This window comes from Gorilla gorilla, chromosome 4, assembly GCF_029281585.2.
Source record: "Gorilla gorilla gorilla isolate KB3781 chromosome 4, NHGRI_mGorGor1-v2.1_pri, whole genome shotgun sequence".
NCBI classification, from domain to species: Eukaryota; Metazoa; Chordata; class Mammalia; order Primates; family Hominidae; genus Gorilla; species Gorilla gorilla.
Window position 1 is genome coordinate 11,817,997 of NC_073228.2, and position 16,188 is coordinate 11,834,184.

At 47.5% G+C, this 16,188-nt stretch overlaps 1 protein-coding gene and 1 long non-coding RNA gene across 2 annotated transcripts; one reads left to right on the forward strand and one right to left on the reverse strand.

Annotated features, from left to right (window-relative positions):
* Positions 1–713: 713 nt before the first annotated feature.
* Positions 714–2,863, reverse strand: LOC129533926 (uncharacterized). Its single transcript, XR_008680337.2, has 2 exons — positions 2,750–2,863; positions 714–2,274 (listed from the first exon to the last, which is right to left on the reverse strand). It is a non-coding gene; the product is annotated as an uncharacterized lncRNA (long non-coding RNA).
* On the forward strand, positions 2,815–15,170 carry EIF4A3 (eukaryotic translation initiation factor 4A3). The gene is made up of 12 exons (XM_004040854.5): positions 2,815–3,636; positions 6,179–6,251; positions 8,573–8,639; positions 9,039–9,101; positions 10,277–10,409; positions 10,666–10,746; positions 11,257–11,398; positions 12,142–12,280; positions 12,921–13,036; positions 14,090–14,197; positions 14,294–14,421; positions 14,919–15,170. Exons 1-12 carry the CDS (start codon positions 3,468–3,470, stop codon positions 14,933–14,935), a joined length of 1,236 nt encoding a protein of 411 aa, XP_004040902.1. The 5' UTR covers positions 2,815–3,467; the 3' UTR covers positions 14,936–15,170.
* The last annotated feature ends 1,018 nt before the right edge of the window (positions 15,171–16,188 follow it).

Below are 16,188 nucleotides of genomic sequence, written 5' to 3' on the forward strand. Positions count from 1 at the left end.
AAGAAAAGAGGCCTCTTGGTCACAAAGGTGGACAGACCCATTAATCTCTGGGTGAGCAGCCCCGTCTCCAGCACCTCATGTCCCACAATGTTTGTGTGTTGGGGAGGGGTCCATCTCACGCGATTAATCTCAAGGCAGGAGAGCCCATGTCTGTTTTATGCCCCATTGTTTCCCTAGAAAGCATCGTTCACCCAGAGACTGCAGCAAACCTCAGCAGCTCTCATCATTGTCACATTGTCATAGACTCTGGGCTAAAAAGCTACTGCTCCCCAGAAAAGTTAGAGCCCTTTAAGATGTGTGTTCAGACACCTGGCATAAACAACATTTCCAGGAAAATGGTGTAAAATGTTAGATCATCTAGTCATAAAAATATGAAGGAAAACAAACCTAAGCAGTTTGTGGATTAGATTTTAAAACTTTGAACAAGGTGAGGCCTGGTAGCTCACACCTGTGATTCCAGCACTTTGAGAGGCCGAGGTAGGAGGATCGCTTGAGCTCCCGGGCTGGGGCCAGGGTGTAGGGTCCTCAGTAAGGCTTCTGAATAAAACTAACTTTAATTCTTTAAAAGCTTAACTGTTTTTCTTTAGTCAACAAGGTATTTTACATTCTTCTCCTACATTAAGTCATTGAAATCTGTGTGTATTTTACGACAAAGCACTACGGCACGGCCTGGCAAACAGTGTGAGGCACGAAATGATCCTTTGTAGAGTGAGGAAGGTATCAGAACTTACATTTTATTCAGCTTTATAAATATTTAATATTTTGGGTAACACCAGCATCCTTACAAGGAATGTTTATCAGAAGGTCAATTATCTGTCATGGATAAATTCTGGTGCCAGAATGAGACTCACTCTTGGAGAAGGCTGCATTTACTTGTTCACCCTTGAAATACTGCAATCCACCGACTTCTTGATAAAAGGATGCTCTGGTTTTCTGTTTATTTTTGAGATGGAGTCTGCCGCCCTGGCTGGAGTGCAGTGGCGCAATCTCGGCTCACTGCAACCTCCACCTCCGGGGTTCAGGAGATTCTCCTGCCTCAGCCTCCAGAGTAGCTGGGACTACAGACACCTGTCACCATGGCCAGCTAATTTTTGTATTTTTTTTTTTTTTAGTAGAGATGGGGTTTCACCATTTTGGCCAGGCTGTTCTCGAACTCCTATACTCATGATCCGTCTGCCTCGGCCTCCCAAAGTGCTGGGATTACAGGCGTGAGCCACCAGGCCTGGCCAGGATGCTTGGTTTTAACTAAAATTAACCTTCATAAAAGGAGAGCTTTTCAAGCACTCCTAGAAAGAAGCTGCGGATTAAAGATGTGCCCAGCGATGCAAGCCAGATTTGTGACCATAAGAAAGGACAGGACCGGGCTCATGCCTGTAATCCCAGCATTTTAGGAGGCTGAGGCGGGCAGATCATGAGGTCAGGAGTTCAAGACCAGCCTGACCAACACGGGGAAACCCCATCTCTACTAAAAATACAAAAATTAGCCGGGCGTGGTGGTGCATGCCTGTAATCCTAGCTACTCAGGAGGGTGAGGAAGGGGAGTCGCTTGAACCGGGAGGCAGAGGTTGCAGTGAGCCAAGATTGCGCCACTGCACTCCAGCCTGGGGAACAGAGCGAGACTCTGTCTCACACACACACACACACACACACACACACACACACACACACACACAAAATAGTGGGGCGCGGTGGCTCACGCCTGTAATCCTAGCACTTTGGGAAGCCGAGGCGGGTGGATCATGAGGTCAAGAGATCAAGACCATCCTGGCCAACATGGTGAAACCCGGTCTATACTCAAAATACAGAAAATTAGCTGGGCGTGGTGGCGCGTGTCTGTAGTCCCAGCTATTTCGGAGGCTGAGGCAGAAGAATGGCGTGAACCTGGGCGACAGAACTTGCAGTGAGCTGAGATCGCGACACTGCACTCCAGCCTGGGCGAACCGAGCAAGACTCCGTCAAAAAAAAAAAAAAAAAAAGGACAGAGCTGGCGCTCGTGGAAATACAATTTTCCCAAAGTTAAAAACATGATTCTCAACAGCATGAACTGCCCTTCAAAGATGATGGAGCTGCTTCAAAAGGCGTTAGAGGAGCTGGGTACGAAGAAGCACTTAAAGTGTCAGATAAGAAAGCGGTTAGTGGCTGCGCGTAGTAGCGACACCTGTGGTCCCAGGTGCTCTGGAGGCTGAGGCGGGAGGATCGCCTGTGCTCGGGAGGTGGAGGCTGCAGTGAACCGAGATCGCGCCATGGCACTCCAGCCTGGGTGACAGGCCCAGACTGTCTCAAAACAAACAAACGAACAAACCAGGTTAAGATGCGCAACTGGTTAAAGTTCTGCTGGGCAATTAAAAAATGATCCCGTCTGGGTTATCTTTGCTGCAGGACACGCATTAGCAGCACCGTCTACTGACAAGTGGCCTTCATTAAGAGCAAATTGCAGGCTCAGCATGTATTTTACTTTATAACAGCTGTTTGCCGGGCACAGTGGCTCATGCCTGTAATCCCAGCACTTTGGGAGGCCAAGGCAGGCGGATCACCTGAGGCTCCGCAGTTCAAGACCAGCCAGGACAACCCTAACCTCCCCCTCCCCCAACCCCGTCTCTACAAAAAAATTTTAAAAATTAGCCGGGCGTGGTGGCGCGCGCCTGAGGTCCCAGGTACTCCAGAGGCTGAGGCGGAGGCTACAGTGAACCCTGATCCTACCACTGCACTCCAGCCTGGGCGACGGAGCGAGACCCTGTCTCCAACTCACCAGGCAAACGGTGAAGACACACCCAGGCGCGTCCCCTAAGAGGGACGCCGGCGTCAAGGGCCCTGGCCCTCCCCAGCGCAGACCCGCCGGAGCCCACCGCCGCGCCGGGGCCCACCACCGGCGGCCGTGAGGGTTTCCACCCGAATCTCCCCGGCGAGCTGGGCGCCTCCACTACAGGTCGGCGACGCAGTCCACCCACTGCGGGCCCGAGAGAGGACCCGTGCTCGTCATTTTTATTCGAGGCGGGGCTATCTGGGGACCCCGCCCGGAGCGGAGACCCCTCGCGGCCCCAGCCTGTTTCCAGGGAATTCAGGTCCACACGCCGCTCAAAGAACCTCAGCGCCCCAGTCCGCGAAACCCCACAGCCGGCACGAAACACCGCCAACTTCCGAAGTCCCACACCCTCCATCCCTTTTGTAAGGAACTGGGTGCCCCGCCCTCAACGAGATCTCGCGGGAACTGCATATGGCGCGAGAGCAGAAACACCTTACTTTTCCCTGCGGCAAACGCCCAGTTCCCTTTCACGTGACGAAGAGTGTCCCCTCCCCCAGAGGCGTGGCCGCGTCACGCGTACGCACGTACGCACGTACGCACGTACGCACGTCTCGCTTTCGCATACTTACGGCGTCAGTTCTCGGCAGCGGCGGCGAGGTCGGCGTCGGCAGCGGCAGCGAGATCCGCTGCGGCGCGCGCTGTGCTCTTTCGCGGACTCTGAATCATGGCGACCACGGCCACCATGGCGACCTCGGGCTCGGCGCGAAAGCGGCTGCTCAAAGAGGAAGACATGACTAAAGTGGAATTCGAGACCAGCGAGGAGGTGGATGTGACCCCCACGTTCGACACCATGGGCCTGCGGGAGGACCTGCTGCGGGGCATCTACGCTTACGGTGAGCGGGCGCGGGCCGCGGGGGCCAGCCGGGGGCGAGCCGGGGGCTGAGGGCCCGACTGGTGACTCCCGGGCCGGCCCTGCGCTCCGGAGGTCGTGGTCAGGGTCGAGGCTCGGGGGCCAGTGACGTCCGACCCCCACCCCCACCCCCGTCCTCCCCCTCACGCCTGGCTGGGTCGGCGCTTTCGGTGTGTGTCCCCCGTGCAGAGCTCGGCGCTGGGTCTGTCGGGGGCTGCAGCCGCTTCGAGGCACCACAGCGTCGTTCATTCAGCAGATAACTGTTTTCTGCCTATTAGCTTTTCTAGGTACTGGGGTTTTGGCGGTAAACCGGATGGGTTTGCGCCTTTACGGGTTTTGAATTTCGTCTGGGGGGAAAGCAGACTGTCAGGTTGCCCAGGCAGTGGTTGTTGCTGTGAAGAACCTGAAGCGGGGTAATTGAATAGAGTGGGACTGGGAAGGAGGAGAGAATTAGTAAAGCAGAGAGGTAAGGGGGTTCGCAGGAGGGGGTGCCATTTGAGCAGAGGTCTGGATGAAGGAGACAGTTAATGAGAAGAGGGAAGAGCAGTTGGGGCAGAAGGAACAGCTGGTGCCAGGGCCTTGCAGCCCTTAGCCAGCTGCATTCCAGGAGCTGAAAGAAGTCCCCTGTGGTGGGATTTTGGAGAGCTAGTCGGGGCAGATCTAGCAAAGACGTGTAGGGTGACGAATAATTTGAATTTCGTTTAGAAATCTAGTGGGAAGCCACTGGAAGGTTTTAAGTAGCTATGTGACACGATCACATTTACAGTTTTAAAGATTCTTCTGGGTGTCTGTAGATTTGAGGTGAGGCGAGGCAAGGCAGGAGAGGAAACTAGAGTTGGGAGCTTTTGCTCCAGTTCAGGGAAGAGAGGATTGTGCTGCCTTGGAGATGGAGTACCAGGGAGCTGACAGCATTGGCTGATGGATTGAACGTGAGTGACAGAAGAAGGAGAGTTGGAGTGTTTTGAGTAACCGGTGGTTGATGCTGCAAACATTTGGCTAGGTAGGCAGCACTCCAGAGAGTCAGAATCAGGAGCTGTCTCTTGGTATGTTTGAAAGATGTGAGGAAGTTGAGGGAGAGCCTGGAGAAGAGGTTGGGTTGGGCACATAGATGGGAATGACCACCATCTGGGATAAATGGCCTGTGTTTAATGCTTGGGACAGGGATATTTTTTATCCTGTAGTTCTCTTCCTTTTCTTTCTTCCTTTTCCTTCCGACAGTCCTGCTCTGTCACCAAGGCTGGAGTGTAGTGGCATGATCTCAGCTTATTGCAACTTCCACTTCTGGGGCTCAAGCGAGTCCTTTGCCTCAGCCTCCCGAGTAGCTGGGATTATAGGTGTGGGCCACCACGTCCTACTAATTTTTGTATTTTTAGTAGGGAGGGGATTTTGCCATGTTGCCCAGGCTGGTCTTGAACTCCTGACCTCAGTGATCCACCAGTCTCAGCCTCCCAAAGTGATGGCATTACAGGTGTGAGCCACCCCACCTGGCCGTATCCTGTAGTTCTTGATGCCACAACAGTTTGGACAAAGTGAAGCGAAGTTGCTGAGGATGGGTGGTGAAAAAGCATCTCAGGCAGCCTCACAGTGAGGCTGACAGCCCCACCTGGTTTCCTGGCACTCAGGCGGTCCCTGCCCTAAGACACTGTTGTTAGTTTCCCATCTATGTGCTTGCTCTTCATGAAGAGTTTAAATCATCTGCTATATTTGTGTTTGTGTTAAGATGGGAAATTGTGCTACATTTTCTTTTGTTTCTTATTTTTCGCTATGCCCCAGAACTGAGCAGAGCTACATTTAAGAGACTACCAAAAAATAATTGAAATAGAGTTTTTGTACATAAAATCTTATTTACTTCAAAAACACGTGGTTCTTCTTCAAAATAGCCTCACCCTTTGGTGTAGTAGTTGCTTTGCGAGAGAGATGGTGTTGTAGTTAGTGAGCTGCATCCAGACAGAACAACACAGGACACCCTGCAGCGTGACCCGCGCAGGTGAAACGGAGTTGTAGACCTGTCAGCAACACGCAGACTTAATCCTAGCTAGTAGGAGAGAACAATGGCTAGAGTGACTTTCCTGTTTTTTTGTTTTTTTTTTTTTTAATTTAAAAAGTAGTATAGGTTGTTTGTAATCCAGTCAAACCTAAGGGAGTAATTAGAGTAAAAAGTAAGTTTCTTTCCACCCCTCCACTGCAGTAACTGCCAGGAACATTTTGGCACTTATACTTCCAGATGCTGCACGCCCAGATTTTTATTTTTTTTTTTTTAAACAAAGCTGGTGTCTATATTCTACAATTTGATGGTTTTTTTAAAATAGAGATTGGTCTTTACAAATAATATCCCACGTTAGTGTAGAAATCCACTCAGCCCAATTCATTGAGCCCCTGGGTTTTGAGAGCTTGCTATGTTGAACACTGGGTTAGGCTGGAGGACAGGTTCAAAAAACAAACCATGTCTGCTCCTGAGGAGCTCACAGTACAGGGTTTCTATGCTGTCATTGTGGTGAGAGCGAATTTTTTGTTTTTATTTGCAGGTTTTGAAAAACCATCAGCAATCCAGCAACGAGCAATCAAGCAGATCATCAAAGGGAGAGATGTCATCGCACAGTAAGTTGTCCTGGGGTGCGGCGCAGGGCTGGATGTAAATTTGGGCAGCGCAGTGCAGTTAGATGCTCTGGGATGACTGTTTCCCTCAGCTTGTACACGCTCAGTTCCAACACTTTCCCTGACTTTAGCCACAGGGTTTAATAATTTTTTTAATTTGTGTTCTCTACTGTAGAAAGCTTTCATTTTCTTTTTGAGATGGAGTCTCGCTCTGTTGCCCAGGCTGGAGTGCAGTGGTGCCATCTCGGCTCACTGCAACCTTTGCCTCTCAGTTTCAAGCTATTCTCCTGCCTCACCCTCCCAAGTAGCTGGGATTACAGGCATGCACCACCGTGCCCGACTAATTTTCATATTTTTAGTAGAGATGGGGTTTCACCATGTTGGTCAGGCTAGTCTCAAACTCCTGACCTCAGGTGATCCACCCTCCTTGGCCTCCTAAAGTGCTGGGATTTCAGGCATGAGTTACTGCGCCCGGCCAAGGCTTTCATTTTCTTAGCCAGCTTTGCTTAGTGGTTTGCTGGCATGTGGAATTGTATATAACACAATTTCGGCGAAACAGACTGTGCTTTTCCTCTGCTCTCACACCACCACAACAATCATCAGCACAGAAGAAGACTTCTGTGAGCAGAGGTGTGGGGGTTTTCCAGCTGGGTGTCCTCCAGTTCAACTCTCACACCACCTGCCTGGAGATAGGCCATATCCTGCAGGTTGAGGGCTCAGTCCCCATGACTACCCTCTTTTCAGACACCAGTTATAAGTTCGGATCTCTAGAACTTCTGACCAAGCAGCTTCAAGTTGGGTTCCCAGGATCCCCTCTTTAGGTTGGATTAATTTGCTGAAACAGCAGCTCAGAGAACTCAGGGAAACACATTTAGTGGTTTATTATAAAGGGTACTGCAGAGGATACAGATATGGGGGGAGGGGTGCAGCCTCCAAGGGGCGGGTGGTCACCTCCCGGAACCTCCTTGTGTTCCACTGTCTGTGTTCAGCCATCTAGAAGCTCTTCGAACCCAGTCCTCTTGGGTTTTTATGGAAAATTCCATGAGGTCAGCATTCTTTCCCCCATAAGGGAATAGGGCAGGAGCTTTTCTGGGATAATACCATAATGCTTTTTAAAAAAAAATTTGAAATTTAAATTTTTTACATTTTTTGAGACAGGGTCTTACTCTTTCTCCCAGACTGGAGTGCAGTCGTGTGATTACAGCTCATAGCAGCCTCAAGCGATCCTCCCACCTCACCCTCCCAAGTAGCTGGGACTACAGGCACACATCACCATGCCCAATTAATTTTTGTATTTTCTGTAGAGACAGGGTTTTGTTGTGTTGCCCAGGCTGCTCTCAAACTCCTGGCGATCTGTCTGCCTTGGCTTCCCAAAGCCTTGGGATTACAGGCGTGAGCCACTGTGCCCGGCCTAAACATTTTGTTTGTTAAGATATGGGGCCTCACTTCGTCACCCAGGCGGGAATGCAGTGGTGCAGTCATAGCTCACTGCAACCTCTAACTTCAAGGATTAAGGAATCGTCCCGCCTCAACCTCCCACGTAGCTGGGACTGCCAGAATGTGCCGCCGTTCCTGGTTAGTTTTTTGTTTTGTTTAGAAATGGGGTCTCTTGCTGTATTGCCCAGGCTGGTCTCGAATTCCTGGCTTCAACCAGTGCTGCCTCTGCGTCCCAGAGTGTTGGGAATACAGGCCTGAGCCACCACGCCGTGACACGAGGGTCTTTATGACTCACAATCTGAAAGGCAGGGAAGATTAGAGCCCTGCTGTGGAGCAGGTGAAAGGAGAGCAGAAGGTCAGAGAGATTGTTTCCTGAGGCCTAACAAACCCATCAATTTAATAAGACTGTAATAAGGGCTATGGGAGCTGTGAGCCAGGAACTATGGATGAAAACTTGTATATAGCCATATCTCCTAGCACCACAAATCCTCTTCTAATAGCTTTATCCCTCATTTGCCTAATTTCAGAAAAGACTCATTTACACAAAAATTTCTTTGGAGGAGAGAGTTAGTCCAAAATCCTAGAAGGGAAAGAGTTGTATTTAGATAAAGGGGAGTCCTTTTTCTGACACCTGTGAAACGCCTCTTGAAGTTACAGAGTCTGTGGCTCCATTGCCCCCGTGCAGAAGCCATGTCTACTCTCTTCATGGACACTTAACAAGCTGTGACACTGGGCCCGAGTCCTGCCTCCTTGCAGTTAAGATGTTATTAGGTACGGGGGCTTGCTCTAAGAAGGTACCTAAGTGCCTCTGGAGCCCAGGCGTTGGAGTGCAGCTGTGGCGTGGCCTGTCCTCCCTGTAATCCCACTGCTTTTGTTTCCTTGAATAGGTCTCAGTCCGGCACAGGAAAAACAGCCACCTTCAGTATCTCAGTCCTCCAGTGTTTGGATATTCAGGTAATTTGCAATTCTTAAAACAAACTGTTATGTAATTCTAGGAAATACTTGCTTTTTCTTCTGCAACTACAGTGTTCAAAAAGTACAATTTAAAATTTTCTAATATGTATTGACTCAGCAAATTTTTACACAGTCTTAGTTGTACACTAATATTTGCACTAATATTCTGTCATGATTTGCTATTTAACTAGAGGAAGCTCTTGTCTGCAGACGAGGATCCTGACACATTAAGTTATTGCTGGATTTGCAATTTAAATGACATTAATATTTGCTAACCTGTAAGATGAGAAGTATGATTAATATGAGATACTATTTCTCATATAGATCTGAGTGTGAATTACTACAATCCACTTTGATAATACTGCGGATTCTCTATTTTCTGATAAATTATTTCACCAGGTTCGTGAAACTCAAGCTTTGATCTTGGCTCCCACAAGAGAGTTGGCTGTGCAGATCCAGAAGGTGAGATGGCTAAAGATAGCGGTGTCCGATTTACAAGTACTGCTTTTGTGATTTAGTTGTGAAACACCAACTTATTTATTTAATCCAATCCTGTTTTCTGATACCTCAAAATTTTCTTCCTGATTAACATTTTGCCATGAATCATTATATAAATTGCTGGTTTGTATTAAGTCATTTTTGGTGTGGCTTGTGTGCTCTCAGTAGTTTTTTACAGCCTTAGAAATGTAGATTTTTTGCGAAAAATCAATTTTAATAAAAATAAATTAGGCCGAGGTGGGTGGATCACCTGAGGTCAGGAGTTTGAGACCAGCCTGGTCAACATAGTGAAACCCTGTCTCTACGAAAAATACAAAAAATTAGCTGGGCGTGGTGGCAGGCGCCTGTAATCCCAGCTACTTGGGTGGCTGAGCAGGAGAATCACTTGAACCCGGGAGGCAGAGGTTGCAGTGAGCTGAGATTGTGCCATTGTACTCTAGCCTGGGCAAGAAGAGTGAAACTCTGTCTCAAAAAATAATAAATTGTACCCATTTTATACTTAACGTAGTATAAAGATGTATGTTTAAAAAGATGTATATTAAGATGTTAATGTTGGTTTCTTCGGTGGATGGGATTATGAATTTTATATATTCTTTTCTGTTAATGATATAGCTTTTGTAATAAGAAACCAGCAGGCCGGATGTGGTGGCTCACGCCTGTAATCCCAGCACTTTGAGAGGCCGAGGCAGGCCAATTACGAGGTCAGGAGATAACGACTCCCTGAATACACATATAGGATGCACACAGCACGGTGTGCTAACACGGTGAAACCCCATCTCTACTAAAAATACAAAAACAAAATTAGCCTGGTGTGGTGGCGGGCGCCTGTAGTCCCAGCTACTCAGGAAGCTGAGGCGGGAGAATGGCGTGAACCCGGGAGGCGGAGCTTGCAGTGAGCTAAGATTGCGCTGCTGCCCCCCGGCATGGGCCACAGAGCGAGACTCCGTCTCAAAAAAAAAAAAAGCAGCAAAATTAACTTGTTTTTTTCAGAGAAAAGAGCAGGAGAATTTTGTGGTTTCGAGATAATAATGGCATAAATAATAATTGGTGATCATCTCGGAGGAGAAACAGTCTTTCTTTTTGGAAAACGTGGATGTTTCTCTCTCCCACCCTGGACCTGAACCTGTGCTTTCATTTAGGGGCTGCTTGCTCTCGGTGACTACATGAATGTACAGTGCCATGCCTGCATTGGAGGCACCAATGTTGGCGAGGACATCAGGAAGCTGGATTATGGACAGCATGTTGTCGCGGGCACTCCAGGGCGTGTTTTTGGTAAGCACTTTGTCGCTAAAAATGGTGCTGCCGGTAGTATTTGTAAGAAGTGCTTAAATGGTACAGGACAGCTTTCGATTTGGTAGGCCGCACGGTAGACTTTTGCACCTGGGTCACTTGCAGGAGGTGGAGGGAAGGTCTCTGGAACGCTGAGACCAGTGGAATGATGAGCTCTTTCTTGGGAGCCTCAGGTGTGATTATTTCAAAATCTCATAGATGTGATTTGTCATAAGTATTTCAAAATCTCATGTTATAGATATGATTCGTCGCAGAAGCCTAAGGACACGTGCTATCAAAATGTTGGTTTTGGATGAAGCTGATGAAATGTTGAATAAAGGTATGAGTAACAAAAGAATTACTTTTCTACTGACATAATTCTTAGTTCTTAAATTTTCACAGTGTAAAATTGAAACAGCCAGTGACTGTTCTGAATGTGAATAGTGTTTTCATCGTGGAAAAACAATTGTGCCTTGGCGGCAATTATGAACAAAAAATTCCTACCTTGATTTTATTTATTTATTCATTGTGGGTGACTCAGGCCAGCCTCCATTGCTTTTTATTTGGTATCTAGGACTCTCAGGGTGGGTTTCTTGATCCCTAGATCACTTCAGATTGAAGAAGCACCAAAGGGAAACCAGATTCCCTCAACCAGATAACACTCCGGTGGGCAGGGAGTAGGGACGGAGAGAACGCGTGGATGTGGCCTGGTGCTGTAAAAATGAGATTTCCTGTCAAACGTACCTTATCACCACTCTGCCTCTAACCCAGTGGGAACACTGGGCGTGCACCTTCCATTTCTGGGTGTGCCGCCCTAAACATCCTTCACCTGTCTTGCTCCCTGTCCCAGGTTTCAAAGAGCAGATTTACGATGTATACAGGTACCTGCCTCCAGCCACACAGGTGGTTCTCATCAGTGCCACGCTGCCACACGAGATTCTGGAGATGACCAACAAGTTCATGACCGACCCAATCCGCATCTTGGTGAAACGGTAGGAGCCCCTCTTGTCAAGTTTACTAAAACACTGGGCCGCATTTATAAAGGATTTTATGTCGTAATTTCAAAAACTTTTTATAGTCAGAGTCTGGCTGTGTTGCTGAAGCTGGTGTCAAAATCCGGGTCTCAGGCTATCCTCTTGCCTGAGTGTAAAGGAATTGAAAGCATGCAAATTCTTTTAAAATTCCTGTTTTAAAAACCAAATAGGCTGGGCAACATATAGAGACCCTATCTCTACAAATAAAAAATTAACCAGGTAGGGCGGTACATGCCTGTAGTCCCAGCTACTCAGGAGGCTGTGGTGGGAGGATCGCTTGAGGTCAGGAGGCTGAGGCTGCAGTGAGCTTTGATTGTGCCACTGCACTTCAGCCAGGGCAACAGAGCAAGACCCTGTCTCAAACAAAACAAAACAAAACAACCCATCTTTTGTAATCCTCACTGTGGTTTGAACCAATAATTCTAAATTTAAAAATTAGGTGACTGTATTTATTTATCAGTGTTTCGTTGAGAATCGTATTCCATGTGGTGCACGTTGTGAAATGTTAAGTAGGATACAGAATGGAGGCCTGTGTGACGGAAGTGGTGATAGGATGGAGGACAGGGCTGGGGCTGCTGGGGCTGCACCAGATATCACCGTGTGACCTTCTCCACCAGGGTCTCCCTGGATCCTGGCTTGGCCCACCCTCAAGTCCTAGAAGGAAGGATGAGTATGTAACAGGATTTGTCTTTGTCCTTCAGTGATGAATTGACTCTGGAAGGCATCAAGCAATTTTTCGTGGCAGTGGAGAGGGAAGAGTGGAAATTTGACACACTGTGTGACCTCTACGACACATTGACCATCACTCAGGCGGTCATCTTCTGCAACACCAAAAGAAAGGTAAGAGGCACTGCACAGCCTCCGTGTGCTGAAGGGAAACTGCAGACGGAGCCTCTGAATGAAGTAAATCAAGACTTTTCAGTGAAGGGCCAGTTTGTCCATACTTTAAGCTTTCAGGGTATGTGTTCTCTTGTAAAAGCAGCTGTAGACAATATGCAAACGGTCAGACGTGGCTGTGACCATTACAACTTCATTTACAGAACAGCGATATCAGCCACCCCTAAAGATTCAGATTTCGTTGGTTGAAGGTGGAACCCAGGCCTGAGTAGTTTTAGATCCCCAGGTGATGGTAATGTGGAGGCAGACCTGAGAACTGTCGGCCACTTTCCTGAGAAAGGAAAGGAGTTGGGCTACATTCTAACAAGATTGGAATTCAAATTTCAAATGAGAATGAGCACACCTGGCCCCCTCCCCCCATAGAGTCATTATATGGAGAAAATGAAGTAAGAGGGTTTTGTGAGTGCACCCCAACATTTTCTGGGAAAAAGTTTGTACATCCAGTTAGGATGATTCTGAGTTTTAAGAGCAGTTACCTTATGAATATTGATACTGGTTCTGCAAGTGATGCGGTAAAGTCCCGAATGCACATCTCTGCTTTGGTATACTAGCTTGCAGTAGCATCTGCTGATTGGATTTGTAGGTGGACTGGCTGACGGAGAAAATGAGGGAAGCCAACTTCACCGTGTCCTCAATGCATGGAGACATGCCCCAGAAAGAGCGGGAGTCCATCATGAAGGAGTTCCGGTCGGGCGCCAGGTGGGTCCGCTATGCTGTGGCTCTGCAGGTCAGGGTTTGCTAGACTGTGTGCTAAGCACTTCATATGCACTGCCTAAGTGCAGGCCCCACACCCGGGGGGATGACAAGCTTCTGCTCTGAAAGCTGAGGCCCTGGGTGAGCAGAAAACCTTCCAGTTAATGAGGGGTCCGCTGTGCTCCTGTAATACTTAGGTTGAGGTGATAACTAGCCTTAACTAGCCAGGTTGGTCACCTTGGTTACAAGTGTGTGTCTTCTTTTCCAGTAAGTAGGGGGGTTTTCTGTTCATCGTTTCGATTAGTTTAATTCCACAGTGGTCAGAAAGCGTGGATTGGGTGGTTCCATTCATTTGAACTTGATTCAGACTTCCTTCTTTGCCCACCTTGTGGTCAGCTTAACAAATGTGCTGTGTGTGTCTTTTTTGTTGTTGTTGTTTTTGAGACAGTCTCACTTCGTTACCCAGGCCGGAGTGCAGTGGCACAATCTTGGCTCACTGCAACCTCTGCCTCCTGATTTCCAGTGACTCCTGTGTCTCAGCCTCCCGAGTAGCTGGAATGGCTAATTTTTTTTTTTTTTTTTTTTCATTTTTAGTAGAGATGGGGTTTCACCATGTTGGCCAGGCTGGTCTCGAACTCCTGACCTCAGGTGATCCATCTGCCTCAGCCTCTGGCAGTGCTGGGATTACAGGCATAAGCCGCCGCCATGCCCGGCTGAAGTTACCGTTTTTAATTTTTTGCTAGGCAAAAGTGAAGTATTTTTCCCAGTTATTGGTTTAGGACCGATTACACAAGTTAAAGGTAGTCTAGTAAAAGATGTCTATTTTTTTAATCTGATGGAGCACATGACCGAAGTAACTAAATCCACCAACAGCCCCTCTGCACAGGGGTTTCTGGTGCTGTCCCTGAGGCTTCAGTTTGCAGACAGACTGTTGGGAGAGGAGAATCTCGTATATTTTGGACTTGCAGCCAGGATTCCTTAAAATTAGCAATGGAAGCAAGTCCAGTCTTACACTTGTATGAGTAATTTAATCGCCTCAAACACTCTTTCTTTTTGCAGCCGAGTGCTTATTTCTACAGATGTCTGGGCCAGGGGGTTGGATGTCCCTCAGGTGTCCCTCATCATTAACTACGATCTCCCCAATAACAGAGAATTGTACATACACAGGTAGGGTGCAAGCTCTCATTGGCTTCACTTCTGTGACACATTTACTAAATCTTGATTGTTACATATACTAACTGTAATATTGTTTTATTCCTGAAGAATTGGGAGATCAGGTCGATACGGCCGGAAGGGTGTGGCCATTAACTTTGTAAAGAATGACGACATCCGCATCCTCAGAGATATCGAGCAGTACTATTCCACTCAGATTGATGAGATGCCGATGAACGGTAGGAAATCGTCCAGCTCTACTGTAATTGTAGAGGGAACTTCCCTGTTCTTAGTTTGGGGCACTTGAGTTTGTTTTTTTGTTGTTGTGGTTTTTTTTGTTTTGTTTTTGAGACAAAGTTTCGCTCTGTCACCCAGGCTGGAGTGCAGTGGCGCAATTTTGGCTCACTGCAATCTCTGCCTCCTGGGTTCAAGCAATTCTCCTGCCTCAGCCTCCTGAGTAGCTGGAATTACAGACGCGTGCACCATAGCCAGCTAATTTTTGTATTTTTAGTAGAGACGGGGTTTCACCATGTTGGCCAGGCTGGTCTCGAACTCCTGGCCTCAAATGATCCGCCCACCTCAGCCTCCCAAAGTGCTGGGATTACAGGCGTGAGCCACTATGTCTGGCCTGTTTTTTGTTTTGAGAAGTCTGTTGTGAGGTTTTAGTTAAATTTACGTTAACAAATTTTCATTTTGTTTGTGTTGTTCCTTAATCTGTTTCTTTCTTCACTTTCAGTTGCTGATCTTATCTGAAGCAGCAGATCAGTGGGATGAGGGCGACTGTTCACCTGCTGTGTACTCCTGTTTGGAAGTATTTAGATCCAGATTCTACTTAATGGGGTTTATATGGACTTTCTTCTCATAAATGGCCTCCCATCTCCCTTCCTTTGAAGAGGATATGGGGATTCTGCTCTCTTTTCTTATTTACATGTAAATAATACATTGTTCTAAGTCTTTTTCATTAAAAATTTAAAACTTTTCCCATAAACTCTGTACTTCTAAGGTGCCACCAGCTTCTCTAGTCACTTACTGTGTAGTCTTGGGTCATTTCACTCACTTTTCTTTTTTTCTTTTTTCTTTTTTTTTTTGAGACAGAGTCTCCCTCTGTTGCCCAGGCTGGAGCGCAGTGGCACGATCTCCTCTCACCGCAAGCTGTACTTCCTGGGTTCATGCCATTCTCCTACCTCAGCCTCCCACGTAGCTGGGAGTACAGGCGGCCGCCACCATGCCAGGCTAATTTTTTTGTATTTTCAGTAGAGACGGGGTTTCACCGTGTTAGCCAAGATGGTCTCGATCTCCTGACCTCGTGATCCTCCCACCTCGGCCTCCCAAAGTGCTGGGATTACAGGCGTGAGCCACTGCACCCGGCCCATTTCACTCACTTTTCTAATCTTTTTTTTTTGGAGAGAGTTTCATCGTTGATGAGTTTTGCTCTGCTGCCCAGGCTGAAGAGCAGTGGCACCATCACAACTCATTGCAGCCACAACCTCCTGGGCTCAAGCGATCCTCTCACCTCAGCCTCCTGAGTAGCTGGGACTACAGGTGCATGCCAGCACATCTGGCTAATATTTAAATTTTTTGTAGAGACAGGGTCTCACTTTGTGGCCTAGGCTGGTCTGTCACTCATAGGTTTAAGTGATTCTCCCATCTTGGCCTTACAAAGTGCTGGGATAACAGGTGTGAGCCACCATGCCTGGCCTCATTTTTCTAATTTTTTTTTTTTGCTTTTTTGAGAGCCAGGATCTCCCTGTCGCCCAGGCAGGAGTATAGTGGCAGGATCATGACTTACCACAATGTTGACAAACTAAAACAGATAATTATCTGTTTAAATATTTAAATTATTAAAGTATTTAAGTTATCCGTTCAAATATTTAAAGTAATTACCTGTAGCTTTATAGGCACACAGCACCACAGCTGCCCAATTTTTAATTTTTTAGATGTTTTTAAAGACAGGGTCTCCCTGTGTTAACCAGGCTGGTCTTAAACTCCTGACTTCAAGCAGTCCT

Coding starts and splice junctions, on each gene's coding strand:
- EIF4A3 (XM_004040854.5), top strand. CDS start 3,468: ATGGCGACCACGGCCACCATGGCGACCTCGGGCTCGGCGCGAAAGCGG. Junction 10,747..11,256: donor TGATGAAATGTTGAATAAAG/GTATGAGTAACA, acceptor TCCCTGTCCCAG/GTTTCAAAGAGCAGATTTAC. Junction 12,281..12,920: donor TCTGCAACACCAAAAGAAAG/GTAAGAGGCACT, acceptor TTGGATTTGTAG/GTGGACTGGCTGACGGAGAA.